We start from the raw sequence: 19,135 nt of genomic DNA on the forward strand, positions 1-19,135 counted from the left end.
GTGTCTTATTTTCTAGCAAGCGTCATCGATTAAATAAACAACAGGATTTGTTTTGTTTGTGTACATGTCTATATTTTTTAATCCTTAATATTCATAAATTACACGAAATGCGTCACAATTTACTGTACAATCACAATCACTTCACTCAATATTCCTCCTTCAATTAACTTAACTAGCTTGGGCAGCAGCAATGAGATGAATGACAGCACCAGTCTTTGACACTTTGACAAGAGCCACCTTGTACCGATGTCATGCATTAAAAAGCTATAAAGTTCCACCAAGTTCGGTACGCTTTCTTAACAAGCCTTCAAGTTCCATCATAAACCCTACACATAGTGCTAATCAGCCGCAAAGTTCCAAAATCGCAAAGAGTACCATGTGCCTGTTAGAAAGCTCCATAGTTCCGCAAAGTACCGTCTATCTCTTAATCAGCCACAAAGTACGACATCGGACCGATTTTTCGTTAAACAGCTTTAAATCAGCTATAAAGTACGAGCTGGCTATTTGGGTATTAATGTGTAGGGGAAGGTAGGTAAAGACGGACACTACGGGTAAGATGGACGCTTCTCATAAATGCATGAAAGCATCATAAACTAAAGTAAAAAAAAAAAACATATTTAAGAACATTTTTGGCATAATGTATGCAACATTATATAAATTCACGAACAAAACAAATTTTCAGTCGTGCGCACTCTTATGCATCTAATTTGACTACTACGGATCTTAAGCTCTGTAAATTGCATTGTTTATATTTTCGGAAGTTTGATGACATGAATGAATTGTCGTTTATAAAGCAAAAAACTGGCGAAATAACTGACTGAAAGCACTAAAAAATCTTGTTCTGTAACCTGGAGCAACGTCCGCTGTAAGTGCCTAATATTTCAAAAATTCCATAAATTCAATTATATGTTAGAAACGGTGCTTACAATTCCTAAATTCACGTCTGAATGAATCGTCGTTGAAATTGATCAAGAACTGGTTAATGTACGTACCGGGACGTGGAAATCAATGGGATAAATTAAAATACTATAAACCACTTCAATTCACAACGTTTTCTACAAGTGTCCATCTTTCCCATATCAGTAGTCCATCTTACACGAACATTTCAAAACTGAACGAAAAAAAAAGTTTTTATTTTATGAAGAAAACACAAAAATCGATAAGAACTTGAGAGTTTCAACACATTTTCTGATAAAACATGAGTTTAAGATAATGTATTTACATGGTCGTTGTATTGATATATTCCCAGATTTTTTAACATTTTCTTAATTCAATTAGAGATGTGCGTAAGTCCACATAGTAAGAGCGAGTGAGTTAAATCGTGATTGATAATGATTCAACTCAGCACAAAGTGTGTATTTGAGTTTTTGCATTGTTAAGTTTTCACTTTTTATGGCTCACTATTTTGAGATTCGTATTCATCGTATGAGAACTGCAAAAGAGTGATTCACTGGTTGGCGCAGATTGCAACTGTTTTGCATCAAGAGTGATTGAGAATGAGAAGCGTCAAAAGAGTAGATCGCTAATCAGAGAGAAGTGAGAGATTTGCATCATAAAAAAACATCAACTCGCACGAAGAGTAAATTGATTGAATTGAAAAAAAAAAAACGAGTGAGTCGCTGGTCGGCGCTTCATAATAACTGAGTGAGAATAGTGACTTGACTGAGTGAGTCAAGTTAGTCACTAGCCGAAGTAAGGTCTGTAAGTTGAATCACTGTTTTAAGCGATTCGTAAGTCGGCCTAGAGAGTGTGAACCATTAGAATCAAATAAGATTTGTTGTCGAGCTCAATTGCAAGGGAGATTACATGATTTGAGGAGAACATAAAAAAGAGCAAAAAAAAATAAAACTGCTAGCAAATTACTTTATTGACCTTTTTTATATGCCGTAAAAACAGAACTTTCTCTTATTATCCTTTTTTCAAAGAACTCAATCCAAACATAAAACCATCACACATCATCCATGCTTCTCCCAGCTCTGTTGAGCTGTGCCTCTTTACTGTCCATTTTTATTTCGATGATGATCACTATTATTGGTCCATTGGTCTATGCCCAATCAATTGTTCTGCGAAAACAAACGAAAAACACCCCAACACAAAGCTAAAAGTCCTAAACCACTGCCCCCTCTACAATCCCACTTCCCCGCCCGGTGATATATTTGTGCCGGAAATAATACATAAAAATATTATTATTATTATCGTTATCATGCTTTTAGTATTGGTGAATAGGTACCGAGTGAGGCTTTGTTTGGGGTTGTCGAGTGGAATATTCAAAATGTGGGCCACTTATGCCCTCACACACACACACACACGTTGAAGTATGTAGAAAAGGTTCGGTAATAAAACATTATGGCACCGGTATGGCAAATGCTGCTGCTGCTGCTGCTGCGGAAGTTGCTGCCCGTTCGATAAACGCTGACAACAACTGTGATAACTGTGGATGAGATTACGTTATTTTTCAAAGCCCTCTTCCATCCACCGCACTTCCCTTTCATGATCATGCATGCTTATGATATGTGTTGTTCTTCGTGTGAGGATATGAAAATAATAGACATATTTCTATGCTATGTATTAAAAAGGTACCAGAGCGCGCGCCTTCCCAGAAGTTCGAGCTGATGAAGGCAAGCGAGGAAGCAGTGGCAACGAGGAAAAAAACAACAACGCACGCGTCCTCTATTGGGGACTTTTGTTGCATGACAGGGAAAGAGAGAGTGAAAAAGAGAAAGAGAGAAAGACATAGAAAGAGAGGGAGAGATACGAGATAGAAAGAGCGGTGATCTCCCCATCTCGAACGGATAAAGTTAAATGAGATTATGCAAAACCCTATTCTTGATGAGCGTGCTCAAGTGGGGACCAACCATCCCAGCCCCAGAAGTGGATCGGCAATCGAACCGTTCAGAGAAACGGGGGGATGGCCAACACACCGCTCTTCCCCTCGCTGCTTTTTTTGTGACTCACCTCTACAACAGCCCACCGGAAGGGATGAATTCTAAGTACATTAGGGCTGATGACAACGATGAACCAGACCAGATAGTAGGATGTTGGTTATTTGAAGGGAGGAGGCGAACAAAATTGGGAACAAAACAGGGAAAACAAAAAAAATAGAAAACCTTCTCCAATATCGATGCTTCCCCCCGTCCTGCCATCCCCATAAGGACTCGTGGGGAATGGCGCATGGTGCGCATGTTGTGCGGTCGTGTGTAGGTTTTCTCGCACTATATTTCAACCTTCAATTCTCAGCATAAAAGGCGCAGACAGAACAACAAAAAAGAACGTGGCCAAAGAACACGCTTTTTGCAGGATCTGAAGCATTCCTCCATGCATAAAAGCACGGTGATAGGTAATGAGAGCTACCCTTGCGCGCCGGGGGTAAATAACAGCTCCATCCCCCAAAAGCTCTATGGGAGGACACAAAGATGGCCGTGTGGGAGCGCGCGGTTTGATCTGCACGCGCGTTCCCCCGCGCCTCGGGACAATGTTTTTTCGTTGGTTGCTTGGTTGGGGCCAAAGAGAGAAAGCGGCTGCACATAACGATGCAAGTGTGAAAGGCGGAAAAGAAACCACCAAACAAAACGACAACAAAAAACGATCAAACCGGATCAGAAATGAAGTCCTTATTCACGGTTGTTCTTGGATGGAAGCAACAACAACAAAAAAACAAACGCACCAGAAATCCTTCCACCATGTGCATGTGCGCGCTGTGATTGTGTACTGGTGAACGGAAGGGAAAAGAAGTTGAAAAGGAGCGAGCGTAGCTCCTCCCATTTTGCATACTTCTGGCACGGTTTATATACAGCCGCTGTGCACAAGGATACGCGACCGGACGCGCGACCGGCATGCTCTTTACGTCCCTTTTTCGACGCTCAGTTGTCCTTCTCTTGCGCGCCGTGCGAATATCCTTCGCCCGAGAAAGGAGGAGTGAGATTGAGCAAATGAATCCCGATGATGCTGACGATGGAAATCATGATGATGCTGATGACGATGGCTGAGAGCAAATCACGGGGTTGAGATTACGTACGGAGCGCTTGCTGCTTCACAGGGTGATGAATATGAATTGAGGACGACCACGGGCGCACGGCACGGCGTCATCATCATCGCCGCCGTCATCCGTCGTAACGGATGCTGTACGTACCTTGGTTTGTGTGCGGGAACCAAATGCAACCGGTGTGGCCTATGGGACAAGGGTTCTCGGTTGTTACACAGCCCATTCGCTAGCGTTGAGTCGTCCTGTACGGTGCCGAGTCCAAGTCGTCCCTATTACGGAGGAGCCGCGAAGGAAGCGCGCAGTGTCGTTTTGGTGCAGTGTGTGTGGCGTGTCGGCCGCAGTTGGTGGTCCTCTCGGGTGTTTGTTGGTAGCAGTAGCGATTAGTTATTTATTGGTTTTGCAATTAAAGCAACCGTAGTGTGCAATTTCCGATTACTTTCTGATCAATGCAGCAAAGTCCCAGTAGGTCGTGAGAAGTGTGATTTTACTTCTTTTGATACAATCGGTGGAGAAGATCCTGCAAAGAAAACCAGTGCTCGTGGAATAGAAATTGTTTTTAAAGTGTTCGAATTATGTTTTGCAAAGTGTAAATTGCAGTGTGTGTGTGTGTGTGTGTGTGTGTGTTTCAGTCCGTGTCTGTTCTCTTCTTTTAATCCCAATGTTCTTCGTGCAAAGTTCGCGCTTGTAGTGTAAAAATTGACAAAAACATCCCGATTTTTTTCGGGAGGTGTGAGTACAATCATGTCCACGGCCATGTCGACAGCGTTCATGGTGGACAGTCTGCTGCAGGGCAAGGACTCTCCGAGCGACCACGGCTCCAGCCCGGTGCACGCAACGCTGGGCGCGACGCACGGTGATGTCGGCTCGCTAGCCTCCATCTCGGACAGTGACGAGTTTGACGAACCGAAAGACTCCAGCAGTCTGTGTGACTCGCCGAAAAGCTTCCACAGTATGCACCATCCGGCGAGCGAACATCAGCTGCAGCTCCATCACCATCATCTCCATCACCACCATCACCATCATGCACTGTTGGTGCAGCAGCAGCAGCAGCAGCAGCAACAGCAGCAGCATCATCACAATTCGTCCTCATTCTCGGACGACGAGCTGCCGGCGGCCGGACCTCCGGTTTCCCTCAGTGCGGGTGTGAGACGACCAGGTGCAACGTTTCGAGCCCACCCGGACGCGGACGGTGTGGCGGCGCTGGAGCCGATGGATTTTGTCTGTGCCAAGTGTGGCCACTGCCAGGCGGACCTGAACCCGGCCGCTCGGGATGGCAGTCCCATGGTGGTCGGTGGGGACGGTGGGGGAGATAAGCGGGCGGGGGAAAATAACAACAATCACAGCAAGGAGGAGGAGGAGTGCGACGGTGTTGTGGCCGAGCGGCGTGGCGGTGACGGTGAGGGGATTGGTAGTGAGTACGAGTTTCGTTGTGAAAAGTGCGGGTTCGGGGAGTACGTGGTGCCGGGGAAGCAGACCATCCTGAAGGAGAGCAGCAAACCGGTGCTGAAGTTCAGTGTGTCCGCCATACTGGGCGACAGGAAGGAGTGCGTTAAAGTTAGGAATGGTAAGTGTGTTTGATGTGAGAGTGTTGGAGCGTGATAAAAGCCTACTCATGGGCTGGCATGAGAATTGAACTTCCTACTTATGCTGTGCATTTTAGAACTCGTAGCCTAACTTCAAAGGATCATGAATCCATAGAAAGAGCTAAACCCGTAACAGCATACAGGGATTCTTTGGTCTAAATGTGGTGTTTTCCTAGCGTCGTTGTAGTATCTTGTTGTTCACATTCCCTTCTGCAAAGCAAAATAGTGCTCTACTATTCGTCCTCATTTCATTTCTTTTGTGTCCTCACAGTGAAGGCTCTCTAAGATCTGCTTCTAAAAGATCTACGGCGTAAAGAGAGATCGATTTAAAGAGAAACCAACAAACCATGTCGCTAGTTTCAACAAACGATGTATTAAAAGTCGATCTTCTATGACAGCAGAATAAAATATATCTGTGAGCAGTTGTGCACAGTTTAGATGCAGTTTGGATTAGAAAATATGGGCATTAAGAAGGATCATCACCATATTATTCTCATTTAGCCGAACAATCATTGATGGTCTAGGTCTTGGGAATATCACTCATACGTTGGGACGGACAAAGACAGACTTATTCGTGAACTCTTTAGCACCCTTTAGTCAATCCTTCAATTTGGGAGATGATATCCAAATGGGACTTGAACCCATGATGGGCATGTTGTTGAAATAAACCAGAAATTGATCTAAAAATTAAACAATGTACGTAAAATATCGAGCGTTTGCATGTTCTTCTTCGGAAATCAATTTATTTTTAATTTTATAGAGACTTTGAGCCGATTGGCCTCATTCACCTTTTTTAATTTAATTAATCTAACATTCTTCTGATGATAGTGGCAAATTGCCTTATACTGGGTAGTTTCGAATTACTTTAAATTATTATCTGTTGACTTCATTAATTGCTATTGGTGATGATGGATTTGCTAAGGCAAATGAAATTACGGCGTGGAAGAGTGTTATGGCAGCAGGCCGAGTTATTACGTCCTGCGTTGGCTAATCGGTCTGCTATTTCGTTTCCCTGAATACCTGTAAGACCAGGAAACCAGCAGATGCAGAATTCGGTATATTGCATAGTTGTTGGAAGTTCGGGTCACGGTTGGTTCCAGATTCAAGTGCTTTAAGAACACTTGCACTGTCTGTGAAGATCACGTTGGGTTTGTCTCTACGTAGGCCTTCATCAGCAGCAATAACCAGGGCTATTGCTTCTAAGGTAAAGATTGAGGTATGGTCTGGTAGTCGGATGGCACTATTGTCGATGCTGGAGTAAATTTCACAGCTGTTTTCTACTGATCTGACAGTGTAGATCAGATGGTGGTTGAGGTATTTTTGCAGCAAAATGACGGTTTACAATAAGACTATTGTAACCAGCCGAAGCTGATTTTTGATGGTCCAGTCTTTTTGTGGTGGGCGTAAGTACCAGGGGCGAGGGAATCCATCAATCGCAAAAAGTCTTCAGATCATTCTCCGTGTCTATTACTATCATTTATAAAGTTATTTACTCTAACAAACGCTTTATGTAAACCTGATAGCCTCAAATGACTTACAAAGAAGAATGTTAGATTTTAAGATTAGGTTCCACTTTCAATTTAAAGAGGCGGATGAGGCCAATAAGCTTAAATTCTCTATATCTCCATTTATTATTATTAGTTTATTGTATTATTTATATCACCAGAAATAACCACTTAGATTTTGCAGAAAGTTCTTGCATGTGAACGTATGATTTTGTGTATGGTCAAATGAATTGGCGGATTTTGTAGTTAATTTGAAGAGATCAAAACAGTTTCATATTAAAATCAAAACGTTTAATCTTTTATGCAATATTTTTGATGCCAATATCTTTTCAAACCAAATTGCTATAAAGGGTACAATGAAACGAATTCATATCTTAAAGCAAGCAAGAGAATGATCAAACCACATAACAATTTAACATTTGCATGTATTTTTGCAATTTGCTCTGCTGGATTAATGATTTTGTTGATAAATCAAGTTCATTATTTTTATGTCCATTTGATTGTACAATACTTTGTAAGTTTGTTTCCTTTCTGATGCTGTACGATATGAAAAAAAAAACCGTTATAACTAATGATGATTTTAAAACGTTTTCTAAATGTATTGCACAGTCGTTGTTTAATATTATCTCATCCTTGATTTCTAGCCTAGTACAACTTATCATACTTAAATTTCAACGACTCTTTGGTAAACGATCACAATTATCACCAATCACTGGCATCGTTTTTATGCATCAAAAAGCCTCAAAAATAACCATTTTGCGTGTCAGCGTTTTTCGACCCCTGCTTTACTCTTCCGAAAGGCCATTCCAAGCCACAACCCGTTGGAAAAACCCATCGTGGCCGTCGAAAGAACATTATTCCTCATTTTCACTCTGGTACTGAAACGTAGAAATCGGACCCCCGGCGATTGTCCTGATCATCCCCCCATTATCGGATTGGCGTGTGTAATTATTATGATCTGATTTCATGCAGCCACCCTCCGCCACCACACCGTATGCAGGTTGCGGCTGGGATGCAGTTTTGCTCATTCCACGGCAGGACAGCGGCAGCATCATCACCGTCCGGTACGCGTGTAAGCGTAGCTGATGAACAAGCGCACCGTCCCCAGTGAGGATCTCGGTTGCATCCGATGCACACACATAGGGATGCTACCACCGGTTGCATCGCTTTCAATTATGTCCACCGTTGCACTGCTCATTTGTCGCCGCACTACTTGAGGCATCGAGAGTCATAGCAGTACTCGCACACACACACACATGCTGTACGGTGTGTGAGCGTTTGGAACAGTTGAAGCAGTTTATCATCCCCGGTCCGGTCCAGTCGACAGTGGTGCCGGTCGACGTGGTTTCGGCCTCCGTCCACCGTTGGGATGGGAATAATTTATATGCAATTAACACCTCATTTATACAAATAGATGAACAACAACTGGCCGAGTCGATAATCAGTCGATGGTATGCGGCAGTTTCGATCGGCGTGTTGCGGTCGTACGCACGTCGAACCGAACGCATGCCGTACCGCGTCGGGATTGGTTGATTGGTTTTGTTTGATTTTTATGCACCCGTCATTTGATTCCTGAAATGCGTGTGGAGAGTACGTGTGCGGTACATTTTGCGCACTAGAACTTTCCCGCTGTTTAACAACTTGTTTTTCGGGGTGAGTGGGCTGTCGGGAATCCACCGAACGTCATCCTGGATGGATGATTGACGTAAGGCTAGTCGATGGCTGATATATTTATTTGCTTGGTGGCTTTGCAATTATAACTTTTTGTGGTTAGTTAACAGTTAGACAAAATACGTGAAATCGAGAAACTATATCTTAATTTTGTATGTTGTGTGTTGCACAATATTTAAGAATTAAACTAGTAAAGACACAATTCGGGATGCTTTAGGACATTCAGTAATATTACGAGAATTTTGTGAAAAAACAGGTATATACGTTTCTAGAGAATTTTAGCAAAGTTTTATGCAGACAAATACGTAACTGTATTGTTTATTTTGTATCCTAATGTTCAAACTTTCAATAATTTACCGTAGAGTCATAATTAGCCTTACGTTAAAACAAATTATTTATTAAATATGAATACAGGTATTGATTAATTTTGCACAACCTTTTTCAATCATTTTGAACAATCATTGCATACATTTGAAAAATAGTAAAATGTTTTACTATAAATAAAGCAGTGATTACTTACTGATTTTTTTTTGAATATTATTGAATCGTTTACACAAGGTAATGGTAATGCCCCAGCATTTCTGAAACATGTGATTAATTTTAGTTATTGTGAAGAAAAGCATCTTATAACTCTAGAAAAACAGCAACAACTAAAATCTATGGAAACTGCTGGATAAGATAGAAAACTTCAGAAATTGTTTGAACTATTATTTGTTTTACATGCCTTTTTTGTGCGCAACGTATGGTGCAAATTGAGCATTACAGAAAACATTTTAACCCTGTTTTAGATGGTAATCTATTCAAACCCTATATTGTAATGTACATAACCGACTATGTACGTGCAAAATAAAAAAAAGTAAGGCAAAATGTTTTATTTTACAACATTTTCAAGACAAACTGTTTCAAAACTACCAACACTCCGGACAAAATAACCGTTCGCATAACAATGGAAAATTGAGCAAAGTTCGGCGAATCTTTTTCGTGCTATTTTCACTATCCGCTGTTGACTGGATGGCACGTTAAATAGCAAATGTAATCTTTTGATAGGAGCAAATAAAAACTGTGTATTTTATTATATAAAGCTAATGTTGTGATCCCTGGCCATAGAAGAGCATGTGTTTAAGTGTTTTGAGTAATTACAAAACGGTGAAAACCTATACAATTGCATGTATGTATGTTGCTAAAATGGTCATGATCTAATTCATAAAATAATCGTGTCCTGAAAGCGCAAAAAGATTCGCTAAAATGGATTTTATGGCGATGGGAGGGGAAAAATAGCCATCAAACAACTTTTCCGTGGAAAGTTACCTAATAGCAAGCATAAAAAAGCACCTTCTGCTACATTTACGACTAATGCATTTTAATGTTTTTTTAACCGGAATAAATCGGTTCTTGCATGTGCTTTTCTTGCATGTGCAGAGAGCGAGAGAGAGAGAGAAAGAGAGAGAGAGACAGAGAGATAGAAAGAGAGAGAGAGAGAGAGAGAGAGAGAGAGAGAGAGATAGCAAAATTGTAACTGAAAAAATGTTTAATTGACTCATTATATTAAATTTGATTTGATAATATTTTACATGAGTATCAGCTATAAGGTTTCGAGATTTAGTGTCTTCGCTTTTGCCGTTTGGTAGCTTAATCTAGCTTAACGTAACGAAAAATAATAATACTAAATAGACTACTATTTACATTAAAATTGATTCATATGATTTACCATCTACTTTGAATGTAGAATACAACTAAATCATGATTATGAACATGAGATTTTCTACCTATTTGTATAAGCAACTTAAAAAAAAGCTAGTACATTCATGAGGAGTTCAAACTATCCATGATCTGTTTCCACCCATGATACCAACACCTAACTCCAGCAAATGTGTCATTATTTTGCTGCAAACTATATTTTAGTCATTCTCGTTCCTCTCCTATTAAAATGTCTCCTCGGAATGGATAAAAAATCACATCCAACAACCAATATCACCACTCGCACTAATGCTTCTAATACTGCCAGTCCATCAACAATCGATTTCCTTCACTTAAAGAGAAAAACTGACTAAATAGGTTTGCTATATTTTTTCTTCTTTATCACCGGAAAACAAAATCACCCAGCTCCTCCAACCGAGGCATGCGTACCGAAAGCCCGAAAGCTGCCAAACATCCAGAACCTGGCAACCTGGCAGCCCGGATGAAATTGATTATGTGCTGCCGGATAATTTATACCACACTTATTTTCGGGGCGTCTCACCCTGCCCTGTTGCTGCTGACCGTTGTGCTGTGTATTGCCGCTTCCGTTTAAACAGCCACCAATCTTGGAGCCGGGGCAGCTTCCTGCATTAATTTCTTCCCTTCCTGGGCAAAATGAGGCTATCAAAAGTGTCTGACTCCCGTTGGATGGAAATGGTGGAGGGAAAGCTAATTTATATCGCTTTGATTTTCAGAATTTCGGAAGGCACCGAGAGAGGTGACGAATTTCGGGGTGTGTGTGTGTGTGTGTGTGGTTTTTCTTCCGACACCCATGGTGTTCCAAGGTCTCGTTTCGAAGGTGCTGCACCGAAAAGGTACTGCCCGTGTTTGCTGTGGGTTTGAAAAAGTTAAGCGAAGGTGTGGCAGTGTGCGCGCCGCTACCCAATGGTTCCGATCGTTCTTAAGCGCTCGTTTATGATTATCGGCGTCTGCAAGTGACAGATTTTCGGGATGCGAAGAATCGGGATCGATTTGCACCGTCGGTCGGCCGGCTCGAAAGTGGCGAAGGGAGGGAAAAAACATTGGAAAAACGGCCCATCATCATCATCATCTTTGTCGTCGGTTGCCGTCGTCGTTGCTAGTGTACTTGGCTTCGATTGGCTTTCCCTTGCTGCTAGGGCTATTCGGACAGACTTCCGGCTGGATGAGACCGGGTTGTTCCGTTGTCGGACGGAAATGTGTTACACGGTGTCCTTAGCTCCCGGAGAAGAAGAAGAAAAAGAGCACCGACCGCATCGAGGTACGCATCGTGTGACGTGCACATGAAATTATAAACACATCTAGCGAATGAACCCGATGACCACATAATGGCTACCCGGGGTGTCGAAATTTGGGCAAACCGTCTGGCGTCGCAAACTCTTGGATTCTCTGGACACTGGAGTTGCTCCAAAAATTGCTCTCTCCTTGGGGATGGGGCCAAAACTCTCTCCTCCCCCATTCTCCATGCCATTTGGCGAGAGGCTTAAGATGCGAAATGCGCGTTCATGTGAAGGGTATTTAACGTGCCTCGCAAAAGCAAAACGGGTTCGATCTGGGGGAGCAAAACGTGCGGTGCTAGAAAATCACATCAGGCGTATGAACATGTTCATACTGCTAACGAGCTGTTCCGTTTCTTCCCCTGTAGCCTTCCTTTCCGCCTGCACTAAGTGTGTATTTTTTGTTGCAGTGGAAAATGAAGCAAGAGGTCTGGCAAGCAAGACTGGCGCATTCCTTCTCGGGGAAACACCGAACGGCGGTGCCAATTTCATTCGACAACTCAACTTTCCCGCCCGACTACAGCACGGCTGTGGTGGTGGTGGTGGTGCCGAACGATCCTCTAAGTGAGCCGCCAGCTGACGCAAATTATATTATTTTCCACCCTTCGACGACGACGACGACGCTTCAGATTTTCCGGGAGCCGGGGACGGGGGAGAAATATCTTTGGTCGTTTTGTTCTGTGGGGCCGCTTTTTCGGTGTTTTTCTTCCGACACACACACACACACACCGGGTGGGAGAGTGTTTGTAGCGTGCCAGGCACAAGGGAAGGGGCGCTCTGACTTTATGTCTTTTGGACTAGGCGTAGCAGCAGCAGCAGCAGTCGCCTCACGCAGCGCCGTAAAGCAGGTGGGAGGGGAGAACAGCATACCAACAGCTCGACATTTTGTGGAGTCAAAATCTGGTACAGTTTACGTGCTAAGTGTTTTTCTCGTTTAACTCAATTTAGGACCGAGCATATGTTTCAGCAATAGATGGTGTGTTGTGGGGGCGCATTCACCTAGTGTGAGTGAATTTTCTACCATTTTGCCTCCTTGCCAATGCATAGATGGCCGTCGCGTATACAGCAGAGCGGCTGAGAGCGTTCCGTTAAGAACTGTTTGGGAGCTAAGGCCTAAGGACCGGAAAACTTGGCAAATGGCGGTAATGATTACGATGATCGCATGCCTTTCGCTCTGTCTGTCTGTGTCACATGACTACGAAAAGCCCCAAAATCGATATTTTCACTGTGGAAAAAAACAAGCACAACAAAACCTACCGATGGGGAGAAAAAGTTTCTGTTTAAGGAGAAAGTTTTCTTCACCAAATGATACTTTGCACCCAAGTCAAAAACGAAAAAGTTGCCCTTTAAATGAGAAATTCAAAATGAATAAACGATCTGTTTATGACGGGGGCAGTACGGGGCGAAGTCAAGTAAGTGTGTAAATAGTGGCGGGGAAAATGGTTTTCTGCGACATGAAGTGGCTGCAGCAGCAAGAAGTGAGCTGCATAAAAGTGCAATTAAAACAAGCCCATCGCTAGAATTAAAGCCTTTCAAGCGCTCTTTAAAATCGGCTAGCTCATCCCGCTGCACTTCGTGGTAAACCAAATAGGCGTGTGCGTGTGAGTGTGTGTGTGTGAATTACAAGGCTTGAAGTGATTTAAATGATTCAATTTGTTCCAACCCTTTTCCCCGCAAAGGCCTGTGGGTGGCGGATGTGTCCAAAACCTCCAAACGCCAGGCTCCGGTGTTTTTTTGTCCGCCTGCTGTCCAATGTTGCGGTTTTTGCCGGCGTGTATTATTTATGCGTGGTGGATATAATAACATAAAAAATAAACACACACACTCACACACACACGCGAGCCAGCCTTGTAAATGTCCATTTGATGGAATACTGATAGTGATAAAAAGGATGGAACGAGGTGCGTGTGTGATGCTTCCGTTCAGCTACATGATTGTAATGAATATTTATAACGCGCGTACAAGTCTGTGTCCTCCCGGCGGAATGGGTGGACGGGTGAGGGACGAGAGTAACATTTTTGGGCGCACGGAATGTGTTATTTAAATTGTTGCAGATTTTTGGGCGTTTTTGTTTGTTGTATGTTTGATTATTTTATTTTTAACTTTTTTTTGCAACTATTTTCATACACTCTGTCATGCTTTTGAATTGTTTCTATTTTCGTTTATGCTCTTTTACAAAATTTGATTTTGTTTTTGTTCATGATCTATATTCTATTAGGGTTTTTATCTGTTTCATTGTGTTTCCATTCTTTTATATCTTTATCAATCTTTTTTTTGTCAATGTTCGTATACGCGGATGTTGTATTGCAAATTCATTTACACATTGTTAGTTTATTTTCATTTGTATGTTTTCATTGTTTTTTTTTTATTTTTTTTTATTTTGCTTTGTCCTCTCCAAGGTACTTTTATGACCTTGTTATTTTATTTACTTTGATGTCACTCTATGCTAACGAATTAATTTTTCTATATTATTTCACTTTTCGCTGGTTTTGATTTTTGCCAAAGCATGTGCTCTTGTGTGTTCTACATAATACTTGATGGCCTTTTCCCAAGAGCTTCGAGCACTGTTCCGGTGAAGTGTGTTTTGTTGGAAGCTCTCCAAACCTACGAGAGAGTTTGTAAAACATGTCAACCAGAGAACGAAACAAAAAAAAACAACCTCCAACCGAACATCTCCACAACCCTTTGAGCAATGTTCGGGGAAATGGTTAACATGCTCTTTTTTGTTGTAAATATTGTTTCACGAAAAATCATCCCGCATCTTCACCACCTCCACTGACAGGGATGCAAATGCAGGCCCAAAACTGCAACAATGGGTAGTTATGTGTGTGTGTGTGTGCGTGTGTGTTGTTTTGGCTGCGATGCATATAAATTATATCACCGGTAATTTGTTAATGTAATACACGATGGCTCGAGCTTGAGGCTGGAGTGGACCGGAGTGCGAAGCACTTTTTGTGCTGTCGTTTTCGGGATGACAGGCGACGAATGAGTGGCGCCATTTATTTCGTGGTTTGCTTTTTCAAGGGAGGGTTCTGGAGCCACGTGTGTCCGAGCCAGTTTGTGGTCTACCATTTCGGTGAAAAACACGGTTATGATGTGCTTAATTAATTGCATATTAATTATGCTGCAAGCATTACAGTAGAGACATTGTTAGGAGCCTCTTTGCTTGTGGGAGGCCTTGGAAGGGGTTGAGCAACTGACGTCATAGTTAGAAGTTTGCTGGATTTGTATGCTGTGTTTGGGTTTCAGGTACATGTTCAGCTAACTTAACAAAAACACACATTTTTGTTCAATGCAAACACTTCAACACACTGCTTCTTTTATTCATAGTAATTGTTAAACTGTCAGCAGAACCTTCATCCAGCACTTCAATTTATCATTTTATGGATTAAAAACACAACCACAGTGTGGATAAAAGCTGCTGCCATAAAAGTAAAGCCCAACTACAATGAAAAGGAAAACACATTGCCAATGGAAAAGAAACATTGAAAAAAAAAACAGTCCTTCCAAATTTGCACTTCCCGGGGCGTCCCATCAATTGATCATATAACTGCGTTTAATCACCTCGACACACCACATTGACAGTCCATTTTCGGTGGTTCGCCGTCCGTCCCCTTTTCTCTACCCCTCCCGAGCTGCAGTTTTTGCGCAAATCAGTAAAAACATTGAAGAACAATAAAAGCACAGTTGAAAAAAAAACACTGCCAGACGCACTTTATGCACCAGTGGCACAACAATAATCGTTAAATCGTTAGAAATAAGCAATAAAAAAGCAGAGGATGATGGTGGTGCGGAAACGCGCGTGGTGCCCATTCCCGCCACACCCGAGAACCGTTTGATTGAAGACATCCCGGAAAGTCCCGGGATCATCGATCGCACGTTGAAGCGTGCAAAGTTACGCCCCGTGAACGGGCCGGCAAACGGCGGGTCCCTTTAGTTTTCAAAGTACAATAATAACAATTCAGCACACACACACACACACATTCGTCCTTATGCTGGAGCGTTGAAACACACCACGAGCCATGTCAAAAAAGGAGGATATTCCCGTTCCCGGTGGGCAAGTATCTCGGTGGCCCCGAGGGGTTTTTAGCAACCAGCTGGAAATACCAGAATCACACAGAATCACAAACACACACACACACACCACCGCCCTATACCGGTTAAGCCACACTCTATCGAGCAGCTTTACGCGGCCAATCGAGACAATAATTTAAACATGATTATAATCCAATGTTTTTACAGCCCAGCCTTAGACGGGGCCTGCTCCGGGATGGCGTTCGGTTTTGCTCTGCTCACTTAACGTCCTTTTTTAATAGTGATTGCTGTACGGGCTCCGTACACCGACGGAAGTTTAGGCAGACACGTTGTTTTTGTAACAGATTAGGACAAGGATTGAATAGAAAATTGAGCAACTTTGGCATCATCCTTTTTTGTGGGTTCTTTTGAGAAGGATCGCAATTGATGCTTGAAAGGTGCGGTTCGAAGGATTGCTGTTGTACGGGTTTGTTGATTAACGATCGTTACCTTTGCTGAGTGTGGTAAAACGAGCAGTATTTTAGAAGCAGTTCGAAACATAGCAGCTTAAATATAGCATGACTTGGATATCAGAAACACGAAGTGTCACTCGAGTTCACTTCAAATATGTTGTCTGTAATTGAACAACAATCAATCAATCGAATGTATTCAAAAAGTAGCTCGGCTGGTTCAATTTTTCATTATTTTTATTTTTGTTTATTTTTGTTTTAATTGCCCATTTTTAAATTAGCAAGGACAAAGTATTGAAACGTAGCTACACAATTCAAATTTCTTCTACATGGTACTTGCAAAATCCATCCAACCGTTTGTGGCAGCATCTTTCTTTGAGATACTTTTGTAATAATGATAAAGCAACAATAGATCCAACGAAATATTAAATCTGAACTGACCTTAACTAAGCCCAATCGATTAGTGTGACATTTTCTTTCGCATTTACCGTACTGCTTTGAATTACGGACACTTAAGGCATGTAATAATTTCTCATTAATTATTATTTAATTCGTCATACCTCAGCATAACTCAATTTACTGAAGCAAACCTTCTACAATTGAGGAAAAAACTAGGATTTCCAATAAATTTACTCAAAACTCAAATTCATGAAACTGCAACGAAATTTTGATTCATATTCCGGACAGTTTCGAGCTCATGTTTCAAATTACGGACGAAAAACAATTCATATCCCGGACAGCCTCAAAATTTCATTTATAATATTTATATTAACACACACACACTACACTTTTTTAACTTATATTTACGTACGAACTACAAATTATGAGGGTCATTGTCCTCCTAGGTCGACAGGATGATGGTCTTACCGACAATGGGGTTTGCGTGCGGGTTTCCTCTTGCATTGAACCGAAGTACTGCTGCGCGATTCGAAGATCTTTCCTGTACGACCGTTAAGGCATTGGGTACATGTATAATCAAATATCGTTGTTTTATTAATATCACTGAAACTTTGTTCTTGTTAATATCGCTGTGAAAAAAACTTAGTTTTATCAAATTTATCACAATCTACTTCGGCTGTCCGGAATTAAAACCAAGCTAAACAATAATGCTCCGAATTCTGGACACTATTAAATACGTGTTTTAATGAAATTCAGACCACAATATGATAAAACACTATTGTTTTCGCGTTGATAACCAATTCCACTATAGATTCCGATGTATTTCAATGCACGTAGACGCGTTTAAAAGGAATTATCGAAGAAATAACACTGGTGTGGGTTCAAACCCAACATATTGCTTCAAACCAAAACTGTTAAGAAAGCCTCTGGTGATAAACTGACCGACAGAAAATATTTATTTACTGTGGCATCAGAGCCTACTAGGGGTCAGACACATTTTTATTAGATTCTAGCACATCATGGCCATTATATAAAATAAAAAAGCGGCATGGCCAACGACTAGATATGAAGCAATGCAATAAAAAAAACATGCTAAATGTCCGGAATTTAAAGCTATCCGTAATTTAAAGCATAACGGTATCTAAATTTATAATCATATCATTTGACAGAATCGCATTCAACAGAGTCCCAATAATGATGGGGTTTTTCAAGTAACTTCATATTTATCAGCGTAATCCTTAGCAGTGCTGGTTCATACATGGCAAAAGACCGTCTATGGGCCCTTCACGATTCTAGTCAGATTTTTTATATGGAGTTTGACAGTCGGAGGCTGAAATCATGTGAACACTCCATACAAGACCGCACATAAAATTAGCCTGTGATTTTCAGTCTAGATTATTTTAGCCTCAAAGCTAGAAATAAATTCAAATATCTTCTCGAAAAATGGCAAAACAAGGTGATGTTTTCATTTATCTCAAGGTGCATTAAAGAGTTCAGGTAATGCAACCTGGAATCAAAGTGTATGTAGTCTCATACGTCCAGGTAGTCTCATAGCATATTTTATAAACAAATTTCAACATCACTTTCAAAGGACTGATGTAAACTTTTGCTCAAACAGGCTTTCTGGAGGCATGACAAATGCACAGAAGTAATAAAAATCATCCTTCTAAATATATGCACCTAGGGATAAGCCCATATGTATATTATACTCACTTAGAAAGCTGCTCGAAATCTGCTCTACAATGCAAACAGCTGACAGGCTAAAATTTCAGCCTACGAACTATTCTACGTACATAGATTTTGCGTGTAACTAGCGGTGATTTTAAATTATTATGACAGATAAACAATTACAAGGTTTTCTGAATCAATTTCCAATTTCCAGGGTAATAATTGAAATTTTATTCAGAAGAAAATACAATTTGTGACGACTGTTGAAAAACATCTTGCAGGCGCACATTTGAAAGTGAAAGCCCCGTAAAAGATATATTTATATTTTCAAAAATCTTTAAAATTCAATGAGTATAAAAAAAAACTGTCCCAGTTTTAGTATCGTTTTGTTACACTAAAAAATACTTCTATAACTAGGAACACAAATCAGAGCTCACAAATTCACTGCTTTAGATGTGTTACATACAACTATTCAGCCATCGCTGATTAAGTTAAGCTAAGAATGGTTTGTTAGAAAAATAATCTTAGATATGCAGAGAACATTATCGTGGTTAAAGATATCAAACCTCAAACAACAAACATCATTAATCAATTATTAATCAAACATCCTTACACTGTAAATTTACCTCTCAACGTTTACCTATAGATCAGTACGTGAAAAATTTAGTCAGTTCAAGCTAATATGGGTTAGAAAAAAAGAAAAATAAAGATGATCAATTAAAACATCATCTACAATCCATTTCCCAGTATCACACTAAACCAGATAAAACTAAACCCGCCACTGCTCTTCGGTTCTCGCTCTGAGCTCGTCATTTTTGAAGTGCTTCCAGCATCTGCCACCATCACTTTG

At 41.2% G+C, this 19,135-nt stretch overlaps 1 protein-coding gene across 1 annotated transcript in view; it reads left to right on the forward strand.

Moving 5' to 3' along the window:
* Positions 1–4,043: 4,043 nt before the first annotated feature.
* LOC121594042 overlaps positions 4,044–19,135 on the forward strand; it is a 28,334-nt gene continuing 13,242 nt past the window's right edge. The window contains exon 1 of the mRNA XM_041916910.1: positions 4,044–5,546. Coding sequence (XP_041772844.1) covers positions 4,724–5,546 — 823 coding nt within the window. The 5' untranslated portion in view covers positions 4,044–4,723. The remainder of the gene's footprint in view (positions 5,547–19,135) is intronic.

This window comes from Anopheles merus, chromosome 2L, assembly GCF_017562075.2.
Source record: "Anopheles merus strain MAF chromosome 2L, AmerM5.1, whole genome shotgun sequence".
Lineage (NCBI taxonomy): Eukaryota > Metazoa > Arthropoda > Insecta > Diptera > Culicidae > Anopheles > Anopheles merus.